At 42.6% G+C, this 18,372-nt stretch overlaps 1 protein-coding gene across 2 annotated transcripts in view; it reads left to right on the top strand.

Annotated features, from left to right (window-relative positions):
• The first annotated feature begins 438 nt into the window (after positions 1-438).
• Positions 439-18,372, top strand: part of LOC112257684 (connector enhancer of kinase suppressor of ras 2) — a 66,220-nt gene continuing 48,286 nt past the window's right edge. Inside the window, exons 1-5 of one of the 2 annotated variants that reach the window (XM_024431453.2) lie at positions 439-800; positions 4,315-4,478; positions 7,219-7,421; positions 15,896-15,983; positions 16,240-16,281. In XM_024431453.2, the coding sequence (XP_024287221.1) occupies positions 734-800; positions 4,315-4,478; positions 7,219-7,421; positions 15,896-15,983; positions 16,240-16,281 (564 nt within the window). In that variant the 5' untranslated portion in view covers positions 439-733. The remainder of the gene's footprint in view (positions 801-4,314; positions 4,479-7,218; positions 7,422-15,895; positions 15,984-16,239; positions 16,282-18,372) is intronic. The other variant, XM_024431454.2, reaches the window with a different exon arrangement.

Here is an 18,372-nt window from a genome sequence, read left to right as displayed (position 1 = left end):
TCTTTCATGTTTTGTTTAATACTTATTATTTCAATTTAGAATCGTTACTTCAATTACAGGGTGACCCAGTTTCATATGGTTTCCCCCCATACTGTATCCATACAGGCTTGATGCAGGCATCACTAGTTTTCTATTGGTTAAAACACAATAGATTCGTTTCGGTTCCAACTCAAATGGGCTGGAAATGACGTCAGTTAAGGAGGTGAACATATTTCTGATAATAACGGTATTATAAGTGGAGATATTATATTTAACAGAAATGTCCAATCGAAATATAATGCATCACGCTCAGCTGCCATTGCTTCTCTATAAAGGCGTCAGGTAATTCTGTATTATTGCACCATTCCTTCTGTCTCTGGAAAGAAGCATGTGATGCTGCGGTGTGCAGGGGAGGGAGGGGTTGCAAGACTTTCTCACTCAGAGAGAGACTCGCTTCTCCACACAGTGGTCGGCAGGTACTTGTGTGTGTGTGCGTGTGTGTGTGTGAGAGAGAGAGAGAGAGAGAGAGAGAGAGAGAGAGAGAGAGAGAGAGAGATGGGCGGGGGAGTCGTTTCTGTGAGCGCGTGGACTGCACCATCGCATTCCTTACCCAGGATACTGTCACCAGCCATGCCTTTACCCAGTAAGGTGCACCTGTGCTATGTGTTCTCTTGTATACCGATACAACATTTCTGATTTTTAACACGATTTTCACGCTCGATCAAGTCCTCGTTTGAAGGATTTAAAGACATCGATGATGGCTCTGGTGATGGAACCTATAAGCAAATGGACACCCAAGCAAGTGCTGGATTGGATGAAAGGTAATGCTTATACAACATGTTTATTTTAATTTGCTTGACAGAGTACATTTAGAAACGACTAACATGGATATGTGCACATTTTTTCTATTTTTTCTAAATGACTGGTTCAATGGAGGTGTTATGAGCTAAAACGGTGCTATTCCTTGCATTGAAACATTGAACGTGTGCCATTTTGTGTATCCAACCCTGATGGAAGCGCTATTTAGTGTAATTATCACCCTGGCCTGATAGGCTACGCATTTCTAGACAACCAACCAGATACTGAGACCAACGCATTACGTGTAAAACAATCAGTTGACCTATATAATGTTCACATTTAGATTACCTCATACCATAAAGACAGGTGCTCTCTCTGTCTCTCTCACACACTCTCTCTTTCAAACACACACACACACACACACACACACACACACACACACACACACACACACACACACACACACACACACACACACACACACACACACACACACACACACACACACACACAGGTTGGAGAAGTGTTGGCAACAATTGAGTTATTCGCAAAACTAGAACCATGGACATCTGATATTGTGTTGACCTAGACAATGATTCACATTACTACATTGATACTGCAATTCAGCATTGTGGATATGGATAGGGAACATATTGCAGGTTGCAAGGTAATTGCAAGTTAACTGTACAGCAGCTTTTGCAACAAAGTAGTCAATTTGATCTTTTAGATATGCTGTTATACTGAATTCAAAATGGTTGGCGTTATGCTGTTCAGTATGTTTTAAAGATGCCTTATGATCAAGAGTATTAGTCAAATTCTCCACTATCTGCCATAACATTAAGATTTTTATGAGAGAAAACATACTTACCTATAGTTGTTTTTCTTATTGTGTTGGCCAACAGTACAGCTGAGGTGAAATAACACTTAGGTAAGACCAAATGGATGACAAAATGATTGTTGCGCTATATTACCTGCCATAAACAAATTGTGGGCACCGTTACTTTAGTAGTGGCAGACTTCTGTCAATCAGAAGGCGAGACGCTGACTGACAACAAATTCTTTATTTTCAGCCTCCATTTAGAAAAAAATGAGGATGAGGAGCTGAATGCTTATCTAAATGTTTAAATAATGTTCCAAATAAAGATCTAGTTACTGTAACATCCGAGCACAGGTTTGATTTAATAACTTTCTCTCTCACCAGGGCACAGGGATTTATTTTAGGTCTACTATCATCCAACTAAAGGAGCTATGATGTGTCAAAACAGACATGGTTTGTTTTCCCACGTACTGTACACAATAGTTTATGCCAGCCAAGTGTCAGTCCAGAAGTGCACAGCCGTGCTTGCCTCTGGCGCCACTGTCACAGATGTGTCTCCAGCCTTCGCACCAAGGGCAGGGCTCGCCTACGGCACAACTTCTGTGCAGCTGATACACAACACAACTAGGAACTTCAGTTCAGTCTCAAATCCTCCACACCAAACACCATGGGAAGTGCATAGACAAGTGACATCTATGTCATCTGTTGTCATATTAAAGTTGAGACAGAGGATGCTGATAGGACAGTTGAGAAATGTCTTTGTGCTGTCACAGCTGTACAGAATATTCACACAGGATGATATTGGTATGCTATTGGTTGCTTTGGCCCTCTTCTTCTTGAGGGGTTCTTGAGAGGTGGTCAGTGGACACAGTCGTAAAGTGAAAGGGGAACTCCACTCAATAGAGACTGTTGCTTCTCACCTGATTTTTCTAAAGGAAAGATCATTAGGGCAATAGAGATCCTATAGTGAAAATGTAATTTTATGATTAGGAGTTTGCACTTCTTGTTACAAAGAACAAAATCTAAATATTAGGCGTTACCTACACAAGTATGCACACACACCAATGCATCAATTGAGGCATTCAAGAAAAACTAGCACCATGGACAGCGAACCTGCCTTGGTAATGCTGCCTTACATTGATACTACGTTCCAACATTGTGGCTCGAGGTAGAGCAGTTCTCAAGCTAGTTGAACTGTACTGCATCTATTTCATAACAACTATTTGCTGTGTATGAGAGTAGGTTCAATGCCCATGAGAGTAAGAGGGAGGGACTGACCTGTTTTTGAGGGCATTGAGGGCTCAGGATTATTCCCTTGGGTAAAATGTAATTTAGTATGAATATTAGATACTTGTCTTATTTCATTTTGTGATAGGTCTGAGGGCAATAATGAAGTACTGCTGATAATTCACTTCTTCAAGGGGGCTTACCTCTTGGTCACCCGGCAACTGTTGCCATGGAGCCTTGATAGCTAGAGGAAAGCAACAGAATGGAAACCCCACAAGCAGCAAGCTCTCAAATGAAGGCAGCCATTCATGATCATTAGATGGATACATGAACTTGTGCGCACACACATGCACACACAAAGAAACACCACACACACACTTACGCAATCATGCTTTCATAAATTTCACTCCCACGAACATAGGTCATGGGCCTGTCTCAAGGCCACTGACCTGTCTCAATGCTACGGACCTGTCTGTGTGCTCAGAGAAACAGAGGACTAGGCAGCAGCACACAACACGGCAAGACAAGTGTTTTCCTCATACAAATGGGGAACTCAGATGATTCACCTGACTATGCAGACTATGCAGAGCCATCTAGATACAGCATATGTCTTTGAATGTGCCATCCTTTGATCTACCTAGGCTAATTTGTCCCGTTGAATGCCTGTGTCCATGGATGTGTGTGTACTGTGCTGCGGTGTTGACATGGCCCAGCCAGTGTGTGTAATGTGGGTCAGCTCTGTGCTGTGGCCCGCTCCGCTCCGCGGCCGGAGAGGACTCATCTCCCGGGAGCCATGGATGGATGCTGTGGTTGAAAGCTGAGACTCTGCTAGTCTGCTCTGCTACTATCTGGGCTCCTCTCTCTCTCTGTCGCTCTCTCTGTGCTGCCTGGACCGCTGTACATGGCTCCAACACAGAATGCTGCAGAGGACTCTGTGTGTCTGTGTGTCTCTGCTGTGCTCTGATAAGGATGGCTTTAATACGATGTGGTGAGAGCAGTTGATCTCCTAGACTAGTCCCATTTCTCTCTGCTCTGCTCTGCTCTGTTCTACACAAAGAGCAGGTCAAATGGTAGACTGGATCTGCTCAGTTCTCTGGAGTTGAAAGAAAAGTCTGTTCTCTCTGCTTAGAGGGTAAGAGCACACTCAGGACTTGGAACATGTTTATGGTTGGAAGCATGCTTCTGGTATTATGTAGGAACTAACACACAAAGTGACTGAAATGGAAAATACTTTTTTCGTAGCTCGGGAGTTTGATATGCATCTTTTTTATTACAGCAATTACTCTGAATCTGCCAGTCACACTGCATATTATACAGCTCTGTCATATTTATGCCTTTGAAAGGTATATAAACCATCACAACCCACATCCTATACACCTAGCAAATGACTTGGATGTTGATGGTAAAGGGGACAAATACATACTATTAGAACAAAGGTGTGCTTAATTAACATAGTTTCCCCCCTCATGCTCTCTTGCCTGTCCCCCATGCAGGCCTGGATGACTGTCTGCAGCAGTACATTAAGAACTTTGAGCGGGAGAAGATCAATGGGGAGCAGCTGCTCCACATCACTCACCAGGAGCTGGAGGAGCTGGGGGTCACCCGCATCGGACACCAGGAGCTCATCCTGGAGGCCGTGGACCTACTCTGTGCTCTGGTGAGGAGTCGTTCGAGACATAAAGAGTTGGAGTCAGGAAGGATGGTCAGGAGTTAGGGCTGTAGAGTTCGAGGTCTGGTGCACAGACATGATGGAACAACTTTACTATCGATGACTTCCTGTGCAACCAAGCCAGTGCAGTCAAGGTGCTCGAACTGGAAGAACAGAGCAGACATGCAGGAGATGTCCAGCTAGTTGCCAGATCTGTTTGTGCACCATTTGACAGAAAAGGTATGGCAAGGCATGACAGACAAGATTGAAGTTCAGTAAAAAGTGTCCCTTTATTATAAAAAACAACATGTGTTTCATCTACAGTCGTCATCAATGTTATTTGCTGAGTAGGGGAGGGTCAGGTACAGTGCTCAGTAAACAGGGCTAAAAAGGCTAAGGCGAGAGGCTACGGTGATGATTTGTGTTCGTTGGAGCTAAAGGCTAATTCAGATTCATTGGTGATATATCCTTGTACGGGCAGATAGAGGTGGAGCGGCAGGAGCCTGTGCTGTGTACATCACTAAGGGTGGCATGAAGTGGGTGTCGTTAGCCTTGGTGTATGATGAGTCATACAGAGAGAGTTAGGCGTGGGCCTGGGAAGAGCCCTGTTAGAGCAAGCTAAGAGCTGTGTATTGATTTGACTGAATCAGAGAGGGGCCACACAGCACACGTCCTCGCTGATGGGCTGGTAATGGATCCATAGGCCTAGAAAGCAGCAGTTGGGAGGGAGTGTGTGTGTGGGGCTGCCTGTGTGTGCGGCGTGTGTGGAGCTAGCTGAGGTTAGTGTATGATTCGCTGTGACAGAGCGGCCCGCAGCAGAGCATCATTAGAGGCTTGGGAAACGTGCCTGGACTGCCTGAAACCCTGTCTGGCCAACATCTCCACACCCACACACATGTAATCTGTGTCTGTTAGTTAGACGGTCCGGTGGGGGCTGCCTGGGTGTGTGTGTGTGTCAGAATTTGATTTGTGTGTGTGTGAATGTTGAGAAGACTGGATTGTTCACATAGGGGGCTATAATGTAGGTGTGCGACTGTGTGTGTTTGAGTGCGTGAACGTGTGTGTGTGCATATGCGTTAACACAGTATAGTGTGTGTTCTGCATCTCATCTCCAGCATGGTGATGTGCTGTGATTCTCATTGGCTGCTGGGACATGTCCCCATTGATCCTGGCAGAGTGCATTAGAGCTGAACATTGCGTCACTGCTGAGAGGAGGCTGACATGAGTAATGACTGCACTGGGGGACAGCTGCAGGTGGAGGGGCCTGGAGGGACAGGACACGCACACACACCCACTCACTCACACAGCCTTATCACATGGCCCGTCCAAAATGGATGTCAACTGAATAGATGTCAGTCTCTCTGCTCTGCTTGCGAAAGACAAGCCTCTCAACAGATACATTTTAGGAAAGAATCTCTCCTTCGTGGGTTGATTATGTGAGTGTGATGGATTGAAAGAAAATGCTGGCTTAGTGTCAGTGTGACTGCTGACTCACTTTGACATCAAACTGAGGGTTGCTTGTTGCTGGGAGTTAGATAATTGTTCATCAGTCGGCAGTGACCAGACAGACAGAGACAGGGCTCTGCTGCTGAGTTGTTGAGGCAACTGGGGTTTTACTCCCATTACATTACAGCAATCAGAGGAAAGTGTCCTCTCCATGCAGTGAAGCCTCTCTCTGCCTGAATGGCTCACTGGAAGGAGATAGCAGGGAAATGGCTGAGCTGGTCAGTACTCACCACCACCTAGCAGCATAATAGTGTGTTTCCTCTACAGTGGGTCGACTGCCAAGACAAGGCATTATTATAGTGTTGCTTAGCATATGTTTATGAATGTAAAGTATATTTAATTCTCACCCGCCTTTTGTCTCGTCATCCTCTGCATTGACGTATATAACCGACTAGTGATGGAGAAGCCCCCATAAAGGCTATCAGAAAGCAGCGCATTACTTTGATATTTTTAATGAAGCAAGAGGAAAATCAATAAGGGAAGAAGGAGCTATGGAAACACTGGGCTTGGTGTAATTAAGAGTGACAAAGCCAGGAGTCACCATGGCAACCGGGCTGGCTAAGCTACATAGTCGTGAGTTAGACAGGAAGGAGGCATTTCTCCATGGTGACAGCGATGACTGCTAACAAGACCCACAGAATGAGAGACAGCTATTCACACACAGGCACACATCTCCAACAGACACACCATTGTGACGAGTTACGTACACACACAACCTACATTCCGGTTAGAGTGGAATACGGCATGATGCTCTGTACACTTTAACCAAAGTGTAGCAGAAGAGTGGTCTTTATTGTGTCTCTGATGAGGAAATCATCCATTTATGTTTACTTGAATAACTTGATCAAAAAGATACAGCTCCGTCAACCTGGTTTGGTGGATAAATGAAGAGGTAAAGATGAGATTATATTACTGGAGGGACTTTGTCTCTATTTATCTCTGTCATTTAGATCTTATATCCACTATAGATTTGCTATAGCACTGTTTTGTATGAGCTTTCAAATACAAGGACCCCACTGGACACAGACGTCAATTCAATTTATAATCTGCGTTGGTTCAACATAATTTCCTTGAAATGATGTGGAAACAGCTGATTCAACGTTGACTGGCACTACAATGTCCATGCAAGTTACTGTTATTTCTCCCTGTGTCCACATTTTCTTGACGAATGACATCTTAACTTTAAAGTTAAACACTTCTGGGAGCGTACTGAACTATGAGGGTACTGTACTTTTTGTTCCAGAACTATGGACTGGAGACTGAGAACCTGCGGACCCTATCCCACAAGCTTAATGCTTCAGCAAAGAACCTACAAAACTTCATCACAGGGAGGCGTCGAGGCGGCCATTATGACGGCAGGGCCTCCCGCAGGCTGCCCAACGACTTCCTCACCTCTGTGGTGGACCTTATCGGAGCAGCCAAGAACCTGCTGGCCTGGCTGGACAGGTGGGTGTTACCTCGGGGGGCAAACGTCATAATGTGAGGTTATTCTTGCAACCTCAGCATGTTTGTTGTAATTAAAATGATTTGAAGTAGTTGTATCAACAATTGCGTCAACTTCGATTTTAAAATGTGATACCAAACCCCTCAATATGAGCAGGGTTATTTTTGGGGGCTATTTTCGTATTTAGGGTTATTAGCTAGGTTTCCATCCAATTGGCAACAGGGTTTCATGCGAATATTCTAAAATCTGCATAAAAACAATATGCGCATTTTCCAACCAGAGACGTGTTTCCATCAAATTGACTTGCTGTGGCTAAAAGGCTGTGCGTGATGACGTAGTGCAAATAAAACAAAATGTTTGTGGTTAAATTCCCATGTACCGAATAGAAAATACAAGTTAAATGGGTTTCCATTGCATTTTCAACTCTATTAACGGTTTTGTCACAAAAATGTTGCGTTATATAGCGAATGTGCCCACTCTGGTCTTGGTACATGGGCTCTAGCCAACAGCTCGCAGATACAGTGCAGTTAGCCTACTACATGATGAGATTATTATGGATGAACTAGCAAGATTATTTTTATTTGTCAAATGACAAGAAAAGAAAGAAGAGATACCTGTCTATTCTTTTACGTCAGAGTGATTGAAAAAGGGGTCAAGGCATAGGGTGGTTCTGTGTGAGTGGGACTAGTGGGCTCAATAGACTGAATGAGGAGCGAATGTCGTCAACCTTCTTTTCAAAGTGGATGACAAAGTCGTCCGCAGAGAGGGAGGAGGAGAGGGTGGAGGATTAAACAGGGAGAAGGTGGAAAAGAGTTTCTTAGGGCTAGAGGCAGAAGATTGAAATTTAGAGTGATAGAAAGTGCCTTTAGCAGCAGATACAGAGGAAGAGAAAGTAGAGAGGAGGGAGTGAAAGGATGATAGGTCCTCCGGAAGTTTTGTTTTCCCACATTTTTGCTCAGCTGCCCGCAGCTCTGTTCTGTAAGCTCGCAATGAGTCACTCAGTCACAGAGCAGGAGGGGAGGGACAAGCCTGCTGGGAGGAAAGGGGAGAGTGCGAGTCATAGGATGCGGAAAGGGAGGAGAGTAGGGTGGAAGAGGCAGAATCAGGAGAAGGATTTAGCAGACGGGAGCGATGATAGCATAGATGAGAGAGAGCGAAGATTGTGATGGCGCATGACCATCTGGGTAGGAGCTGAGTGGCTTGGGTTGGAGGAAAGGGAGACAGAAAAGGAAACAAAGTAGTGATCAGAGACCTGGAGGGGGGTTGCAGTGAGATTAGTAGACAAACAGCCTCTATCTAGTAAAGATGAGATCAAGTGTATTACCGGTCTTGTGAGTGGGAGGGAACTGGGAAAGGGTGAGGTCAAAAGAGGCAAGGAGTGGAAAGAAAGAGTTGGAAAGAAATGAATCGAAGGTAGACGTCAGGAGGTTGAAGTCACCCAGTACGAAGAGAGGTGAGGCTTATCAAGGTGTCAAGCTCATTAAGGAACTCTCTAAGGGTACCTGGTGGGCGATAGATGAAAATAATGTTAAGCTTGAGTGGACAAGTGACAGTGACAGCATGGAATTCAAATGAGATGGATAGGTGAGTGAGGGAAAAATAGAACATCGACCTAGGAGAAATGAGCAGCCCTGTGCCACCACCACGACGGCCAGATGCTCTCGGACTATGAGAGAACATGTAGTCAGATGATGAGGGAGCTGCTGGAGTAGCAGTGTTTTCTTGGGTTGAGCCATGTCTCCGTCAAATTCTAGGGACTGAATAGGCTGAGATGAAATGTGTTCTTGACCGCAGATCGGCAGTTACACACGCTGCCAAAGACCAGTAATTCCACATGGGTTGTGCATGCAAGGCACACTGAATTAGAAGGGTTGCAGCCAAGAGGTGGGGAGCGCCTGTAAAGCCTACAAGGAGAGGAGCGAACTGGGATAGAAAACACACACACATAGTTGGCAAAGCTACAAAAGAGCAAAATGAGATCTGAAAATACTAGGTCAAATAATCAAGTGCGAGAGTGTTGTGGAACCTTCCTTTCTATCTTTCCTCGAAAAACTCGGCAGAACCATCTTTGTTTCGGCAACAAGTCTTTGTTTCGGCGATAGGCTATGTCGGCGATGGACTTTGTCTGCGCCGCTGAGAAAGCAGGGGACACTGAAGTACTAACAATAATTGCTTTGCAGAGGTGTAGAGCACCCCTCCCGGTACTAATTGCTGATTGCTGAGGAGAAACCACTCCCCCTCTAATACAGCCACTGTTTATGAAAACCACAACAGTCAGAAATTTCCCTGCCCCTTAATCCTGGTTGATGTGTCCACAATCATCTGCAAGTTATGAGCAGTCAGCAGTTCACGCACCAAGTAGGCTACTGGGGGGAGGCAGCACTTAAAGTAGATGGCCCTAGCTAGCAAAAAGACAGTACTAGACAATAACAGATTAAGACAAAAATGATACTTATCACTCCTGGAGATATCAGGAGTCCTCTAGCTATTGAATGAAACACGCAAGGTCCAACTGAAATTTGACTTGGCCTTTAAAACCAACCCCTCTAAAAGACACACATACATACACATACAGTGCATTTGGAAAGTATTCAGACCACTTGACTCTTTCCACATTTTGTTACGTTACAGCCTTATTCTAAAATTTATTAAATTGCCCCCCCCCCACAAAGTTCTACACACAATACCCCATAATGACAAAACAAAAAACAGGTTTTTAGAAAGAATATAAGGAATGCTTTTCCAACAGTCTTGAAGGAGTTTCCAAATATGCTGCGCACTTGTTGGCTGCTTTTCATTCACTCTGCGGTCCAACTCATCCCAAACCATCTCAATTGGGTTTAGGTCAGGTGATTGTGGAGGCCAGGTCATCTGATGCAGCACTCCATCACTCTCATTCTTGGTCAAATAGCCCTTACACAGTCTGGGGGTGTGTTGGGTCATTGTCCTGTTGAAAAACAAATGATAATCCCACTAAGCGTAAATCAGATAGAATGGCGTATCGCTGCAGAATGCTGTGGTAGCAGTGGAGGCTGGTGACTTGAATAATTGAGGAGGGTGGGAGAAGACAAAGTGTGCATGGATAAGACCAAGTGTGTTTCAAAAATCATCAAATACTAATTATTTTAACCTAAAATATTTAATAAAGACATTTATAGTACAATATTATGGGGAATGGGATGAGAGGGCTACTTACACAGTGTTGGAAAGGGATCACAGCAGTGATTGAATGAGGGTCTGAGGCATGAGTTGAGGTGTTCAGAGGCTTGACCAGTGTAGGACAGGATTTGACTGAGAAGACAAAAAACAATAACACACTACATAGTTAGACAAAAGAGCCAAGAATGAGTTATTCCAAGCTAGGAGTAAAATCATTGATGTGTAATAATGTGATTGTGTATGTGATTGACTCTACATACAGTAATGAGAGAAAATTGACAGGGGCACTCAGTTGCTCTATGAAGTTAAACTCAGACATCTCAAAACTCAGACATCTCAAAATTCATAAAGTCAAACACAGACTGCACATCTCGCCCACTTGACACATCAAAGTAGCCCAAGAAACGTTCCTGAATAAAGCCCTGATCATCCACATACCTGACGATAACTGACAACTGCAAGCAGGCTGGTGGCACCATAGGTCCCAAAGCGATGGGGCAATTTTTACCCCCTTGGGCCTGGAGTTTTTCCTTTTATGTTAACCTAACTAGGAAAACTCTGGACCTTATAAGGTATGACAGTGATTCATCAGTTCATCAAAAGGTTTTATATGGGCTATGATGCGACCAGTTTGTCCTAATCAGGTCACATGGTTTTAAAAAACTCCTGAAAAAAACTCCTGGCCCTGGGGTGAATGAAAACTCTGTCAAACTGCATTATATTTAGACTAGATTAGGAGGGGATTTCCTCTACCCAGACAGATAGACAACAACTGATAGACAATAGAACTCACAGGGCTGAGCTTGCTTTATGCATGTTTATAATATGCAGGCCTATGCAACTGTAGGCCTTATAAAAAAAATACTCACATCATCACTATTAAGTTGATTGATTAATTCCAGTTAATCATTTTGGATTAAAAATGTATAGGCAGCCCTATTTTGAATATTAACTACATTAGATCATATTCACATTTTCTCCTGACACACAAATGGACTATAAATACCCTGACCAGATGGACAGTGCGCATTGGCTGTATGCAACTGCTCTTATTAGTAGCCTATAGTTGATCAGACTGAAAAATAGTCAAATTTTCATCCCATACAGCATGTCAGATTTCTAATGTTTAGGTGTAACCTAGGCTGCTGCAACATTTATATCATGAGTTTTTGCTTGTGTCTGTCCGGAATGATTATGTGTTATCATCTTTGCTTTATAAATACCGGAGGAAAGTGGAAAGTCTACTTGGGCGCACAAGAAAAAATGTGCTGTGTAAACCTCTCTCCAATCTAATTTTTAATGGATGATGCGATGGAAGCTATCAAATCATTCGGAATTGTTTTCAACATCCCAAAGACAGTCAAAAGTTCCATATGTTCAGCAAGTAAAGCATCGTAACGTGCAATTACCTCTTCAAACTCCTTGTAGTTGCCCTTGTTGGCAGAGCTTTCCCTCTCGTCGTGTCCTCTAAAAGCAAATTATTACACGGCCAAAAACGCAGTGGTGTTAATAAGCAGTTTGAAAACATCCCTGTTTCTTCTTACTTTATCGTTGTGTTGTGCAGTTTGAATACGCAGAACTTCATCATAATCGATGCAGCTTTTTCCCAGAAGCTTGAATCTGATGTGGGCATTTATATGCTCCCTGCTTTTGTTTTGCCGTTTGGCTGAACAATCAATGTTTTCCAGGTCACTGTACCCACCTTTCGACCAAGGCTCAGACTTTCCAAAATGCAGGCAAGGCCAGCAATACAGGCGGCTCGATGAAAGGCTCCCTGTTAACAAGCTATAGTAAACTCGTACATCGCCTTGGTCTGTACAATTGCCCTTATTTTAGCGCCCCCAAAACGTAATACTTCCAGATCAACTGTAATGTCAATACCATTGTAAAGCACAATTTCTCCCCTTTCCAACATAATCAATCACATGACCTAAACGCTGCCCGTTTCTGCATAATTCAAGCAGGAAATGAGCACGTAGGGTCTTTTTAAAAATGGCGGGTGGGGAAACGAATCTAATGCGTGATAGTGAGAAGGAGAGATGTGTGGGAAAATGGCTTTTTTTCAGTCGATCTGTCCAACTTATCACCTTATCGCCTCTAAAATGTAAATAAAACAACAACACTATAAAGAGTTTATATAATGTGTCATTACATACCTATTTGAAGGTTTGTGTCGAATTTGAATCTGGTTTTTAGGGCGGTGCTAAAGTGATCTTAGAAGTAAACAGCAGCTCTGAGAATGATGATCGCATGATGATGAAAAAAATGACTAGGTACCTTACCACCGTCACTGTCCATTTCTTGTTTTTAAAGGATGATAGAAGTGCTACACCTGGTGGAGAGAGATTGTAAGACAGAAATAGTTGCTTTATGCGTGCTGTACGATACGACATGACATGTCCCGATGTAACGGAGGGTCTGTTTTTTCAATACTACTTTTCTCCAATACTATAGAGCCATTACCATGTTGATCTTGAATAGAAACCTAGTTCACATCCCCGATTTTGAAGTCAACACAGTCGCTACACTCCCATTAGTTTTCTTTGTAGCCTTGTTTGAATGTTGCGGTTACGCACATTTGTACAGAATGGGGTGAGTTTTATACTTTTGACACCAGCTGGTATTGAACGCCCTCACCTTTTCATCCTTCTTCATGTAACTGACCAGAGGTCGGCCCCCCACTTTTATTTTGCACTTTTTCCACGTACCCCAGAGAATGAATGGGGTTCTTCAACAAGAAGTCCACAACATTTTCAGCTGCGTGGGCCATTCTACCATTTTGGAAGAGAAAACGACATACTCACGCTGGTAACTAGCTAACGTTAGCTACTGGAGTTAGCAAGGCAAATCTAAATAAATTGCACTAACTGGACACAAAAATAAAGTTCTGAAATCAATTTAGAATATACCTCCTCCGTCTCTTGTAATTTGAAAAAACTAATTTGAATTAAATAATATCCCCAAAATTATAAACTATCACTCGTCACTCTTAATCTCTATCCAACAATGTCACCAAGCTTCTCAACACATAGAACCCCCATAATGCTCTGGGGCACAATCCCAATACAACACACTAGAGCTGTGTTTGAATACTCATACTAACCACACTAACTGTACTATTTGTGATATGAATTGAGTATATAGTATGCTTATTGGTCATAGTATGGATATAGTTAGTATGCCAAAAGTTCCCGGATGTCGTACTAAATTAGCCAAAACATGAAGTATACACGCAGAGGACACTCTTTCTGTACTTTAGGACCCATGAAGCAATTCATAAGGAAATGGGCGTGGCTTCACATTGTTTTCAGATTTGAACAAAATGGCGGAAAGTATACAGCTGAAGTACAACGAGAGCGGATACATTGCTTTAACTAATTATGACATATGTTAAGAAAATGTTGAACAATGTAATAAAGTAATTACTTTTCAAATAAGTTACCTTACAATTTATGTTGGCTGACAATTTGTTAGCTACGCTGTCCTTACCAACCACATAGCATATCATTACAGCTTTATGTACCAGTATGTTAGCTATCTACCTAATGTTAGTTGGCTACTTATACATCATATATATACATTGCCATGTTATTAACTTTAGGCTATCTAACTACCCAACATTTATTGACTTGATTATTCCCTTCATTCTTAGCTTAGCTAATTTGTATAGTCGTTGTGCGTTCTCAATGGACATTCGGGTGCTTTCGTAAATTCCCTCTTGCTATCTAACGTTACTCCAATTTCAGAGCACTCTCGTCTGAGTGTACCAGAATGCAGCAAATTGAATTTACGAGAGCTCAACACCCATTGAATATGGCCGGTGTCAGTAAATGGCAGCAAAAAATGCGTAATTAAATTGTTGCCCGCAGCACAGTTACAGTCACACTGCTCTGGATAACATGAAAACTGCCTAACCAGCTCTGCTAGGGTGAGTAAAATGGTCAGTGGTCTCATTTGTGTCTGGAAGTAGCTAGCAAGCTAGCCAACGTTAGCTTGACTGCCGTTGTAAGGTCAGAAAGCTCAAATCAACCCTACTCCTCGGCCCGAGCGTCCAGTGTGTGCTCCGAGAGGTTAAGTGTCCCTTGAATTCTAAATTAATCACAGACAGTGTCAACAGCAAAGCACCCCTACACCATCACACCACCTCCTCCATGCTTCATGGTGGGAACCACACATGCGGAGATCATCCGTTCACCTACTCTGCGTCTCACAAAGAAACTGCGGTTGGAACTAAAAATCTCAAATTTGGACTCATCAGATCAAAGGACAGATTTCCATCGGTCTAATGTCCATTGCTTGTGTTTTTTTGACCCAAGCAAGTCTCTTCTTCTTACTGGTGTCCTTTAGTAGTGGTTTCTTTGCAATTCGACCACAAAGGCCTGATTTATGCAGTCTCCTCGGAACAGTTGATGTTGGGATGTGTCTGTTACTTGAACCCTGTGAGGCATTTATTTGGGCTGCAATCTGAGGTGCAGTTAACTCTAAAGAATTTATCTTCTGCAGTAGAGGTAACTCTGGGTCTTCCTTTCCTGTCCTTTAATGAGAGACAGTTTCATCATAGCTCTTGATGGTTTTTGCAACTGCACTTGAAGAAACTTTCAAAGTTCTTTACATTTTCCAGCTTGACTGACACACTGAGTTTGCTGATGTCAACATTGTGAACAGCTTGCCCCATGGTGGAGATGTGTTGCGCTGCATGAAGAAAGTGGTGGTCACACCAGATACTGACTGGTTTTCTGATCCATGCCCCTACTTTTTATCTGTGACTAACTGATGCATATCTGTATTACCAGTCATGTGTGATCCATAGATTAGGGCCTAATAAATTCATTTAAAATGACTGATTTCCTTATATTAACTCAGTAAAACATTTTAAACTGTTGCAGGTTGCATTAACATTTTTGTTCAGTGAAGGTTACTTTGATGCATACCCGATAGATCAGATCAAGGAACCAAGCAAGCTTCATTGCCTACACAACACTTCTCCTATGGCTATGCAAGGAATGATATGGCACGTTACCATTTTCATGTGGCACGGGAGTAAGTAGAATAATAAAGCGTGCTACAAGGAGCCACCCCTTTTGTGACGAAAATCGATATTGCGACACTGCGCTATGCTCCGTAGGGTCCGTCTCCATGGGTTATAAATAGCACTATAGAAAAACAAAATATTCCCAGAGGAACTTAATTTGCATGTGTCTTATAGTTTATATAATGGTTCTCTTTCATTGTAAAGTTGTTGGAGAGGGCTTATGCAAAGATTATATTTTTTAACATCTCTGAACTCTACATATTGTACTTTCTTCCCTCCTGCCAGATCTCCATTTGTCAGTGTAACAGAGTACTCCTTACTAAAGAACAACATTGTTCAACTGTGCTTGGAGTTAACCACCATAGTACAACAGGTGAGTTGTCCAGGGGTATGAAAAATGTTAGGGAATTTTATTAACTAGATACTATTGCATCAATATTTCTCTCACAGAACACCTAGCTACATACCTCAATGTTATACTTCTCTTAAAGTTTTGTCAGGAATAGATGGCCTACTGAAAATAACTTCCCTGTTTTAAACACTCTCAATAGACAGTCTTCCAACTAAATACATTGCACTAAACTTGCGATCAGTTTTTTTTCTCTAACTGGTCTTTAATTGTCTTGCAGGACTGCACAGTGTATGAGACAGAAAACAAGATTCTTCATGTGGTGAGTTAGGAGTCTTTTTTAATGTGGTTTACTGCTCACAATGACACACAAGGATCCACAAATCTTCCTATCAACCATTAACTGGCACCTGACACAAATCTTATTGGTCACACATAAATTGGATAGTCCAGATTGTCCATACTATCAACAAGCTATCTGTTGATTAGCAACTGTTTGCTAAGGTTATGGTTTGGTTTAGAATACATGTTAGGGTAAGGGTTAGGCCTAGGCTTAGGGTAAGGGTTAAGTTTATGGTTAGGGTAAGGGTTAGGGTTAGGATAAGGGTTAAGGTTAGGGGTAAGGATAGGGTTTGTAGATAGTTAGTTGACATGTTATTGATAGTCTGTAGAGCATCTACAGATGGACTATCCCAAAAAAGTGTTACCATCTTATTTACAGTCATAAGATAAAAAATATTAGTCATGATAAAGGTTACACATGACACAAATTAACAAATGTTTTCAAAATAACAGTGGCATATAAATCATCAAACAATATGTTGGTCAATGATTTTGAAACACCAATGAATCTTTACACATTGTTTGTACACACACACACACACACACACACACACACACACACACACACACACACACACACACACACACACACACACACACACACACACACACACACACACACACACACACACACACACACACACACACACACACACACACTCTCTCTCTCTACTTCATTTAGGGCACATGCCCACACTTGAACATGTGATAATGCAGTCACATGCAGCCTCCTCATCGCCAGGCAGGCAGCACTATGGAAGAAGAGGGTTTGGGTTATTAATAAGAGTGTGAGTCTGCCTGTGTATTTCTCTAAAGCCGCAGTTTTAAGGCCTTTGGTTGGCAGTCTGTGTTGAATAATGCAGAACCTCCCTGCTGCTCCCATGGGCATTCCTGCCTACAGCAATTAGACAGAGAGAGAGAGAGAGAAGCTAGGACAAACTATGTACAGGCCAGATGTGTGTTTGTCTGTCTGTCAGTCTGTGTGTGTGTCTGTCTGAAAGAGAGAGTGAGTGAGAGAGAGAGAGCGATTGGAGACTAAGGGAATCGATGGAGTCATGGCTGTGTCACTGTAGCTAGCCAGTTCAAGTCGCTGTGCTACTTGTGGCAGTGATAGAAACCAACATACAGTACATTCGACATGACATCTGAAGGACATGACAGGCTGCTAATAAAGTGCTACATAGAGCAATAAGGACCCCTTTACTCCTCAGCTTGTTAAACCCAGGATGACAAGCCGTAGCTTGCCTTTGAAGAATGCCATGTGTGTCTCAGATGATGAATAAGCCAAAGAATCGCTCATTAAAAAGCGGGTCAGATTCTCAGATAATTGCATGCAGTGCTTTATTCTTTCTGCTCTAAAACACAGGCAGGAGGAGAAGAGAGTGACTCCATGCACTCTGTCATTAGGGCTAGGAATTGCGAGGGACCTCACAATACGATATTATCATGACACTTACAGTTGAAGTCGGAAGTTTACATACACCTTAGCCAAATACATTTAAACTCCGTTTTTCACAATTCCTGACATTTAATCCTAGTAAAAAATTCCCTGTTTTAGGTCAGTTAGGATTACCACTTTATTTTAAGAATATGAAATGTCAGAATAATAGTAGAGTGAATTATTTATTTCAGCTTTTATTTCTTTCATCACATTCCCAGTGGGTCAGAAGTTTACACACACTCAATTAGTATTTGGTAGCATTGCCTTTAAACTGTCTTTTTTTATGGCGGTTTTGGAGCAGTGGCTTCTTCCTTGCTGAGCGGCCTTTCGATTATATCGATATAGGACTCGTTCTACTGTGGAAATAGATACTTTTGTACCTGTTTCCTCCAGCATCTTCACAAGGTCCTTTGCTGTTGTTCTGGGATTGATTTGCACTTTTCGCACCAAAGTATGTTCATCATTTTTCTGAGGTCTTGGCTGATTTATTTTGATTTTTCCATGATGTCAAACAAAGAGGCACTGAGTTTAAAGGCAGGCCTTGAAATATATCCACAGGTACACCTCCAAAACTATAGTTTGTTAACAAGAAATTTGTGGAGTGGTTGAAAAACGAGTTTTAATGACTCC

Source organism: Oncorhynchus tshawytscha, linkage group LG09 (genome assembly GCF_018296145.1).
Source record: "Oncorhynchus tshawytscha isolate Ot180627B linkage group LG09, Otsh_v2.0, whole genome shotgun sequence".
Taxonomy (NCBI): Eukaryota; Metazoa; Chordata; class Actinopteri; order Salmoniformes; family Salmonidae; genus Oncorhynchus; species Oncorhynchus tshawytscha.
The sequence above is the reverse complement of the archived record's forward strand: the minus strand, read 5'-3'. Positions and strand labels throughout refer to the sequence as shown.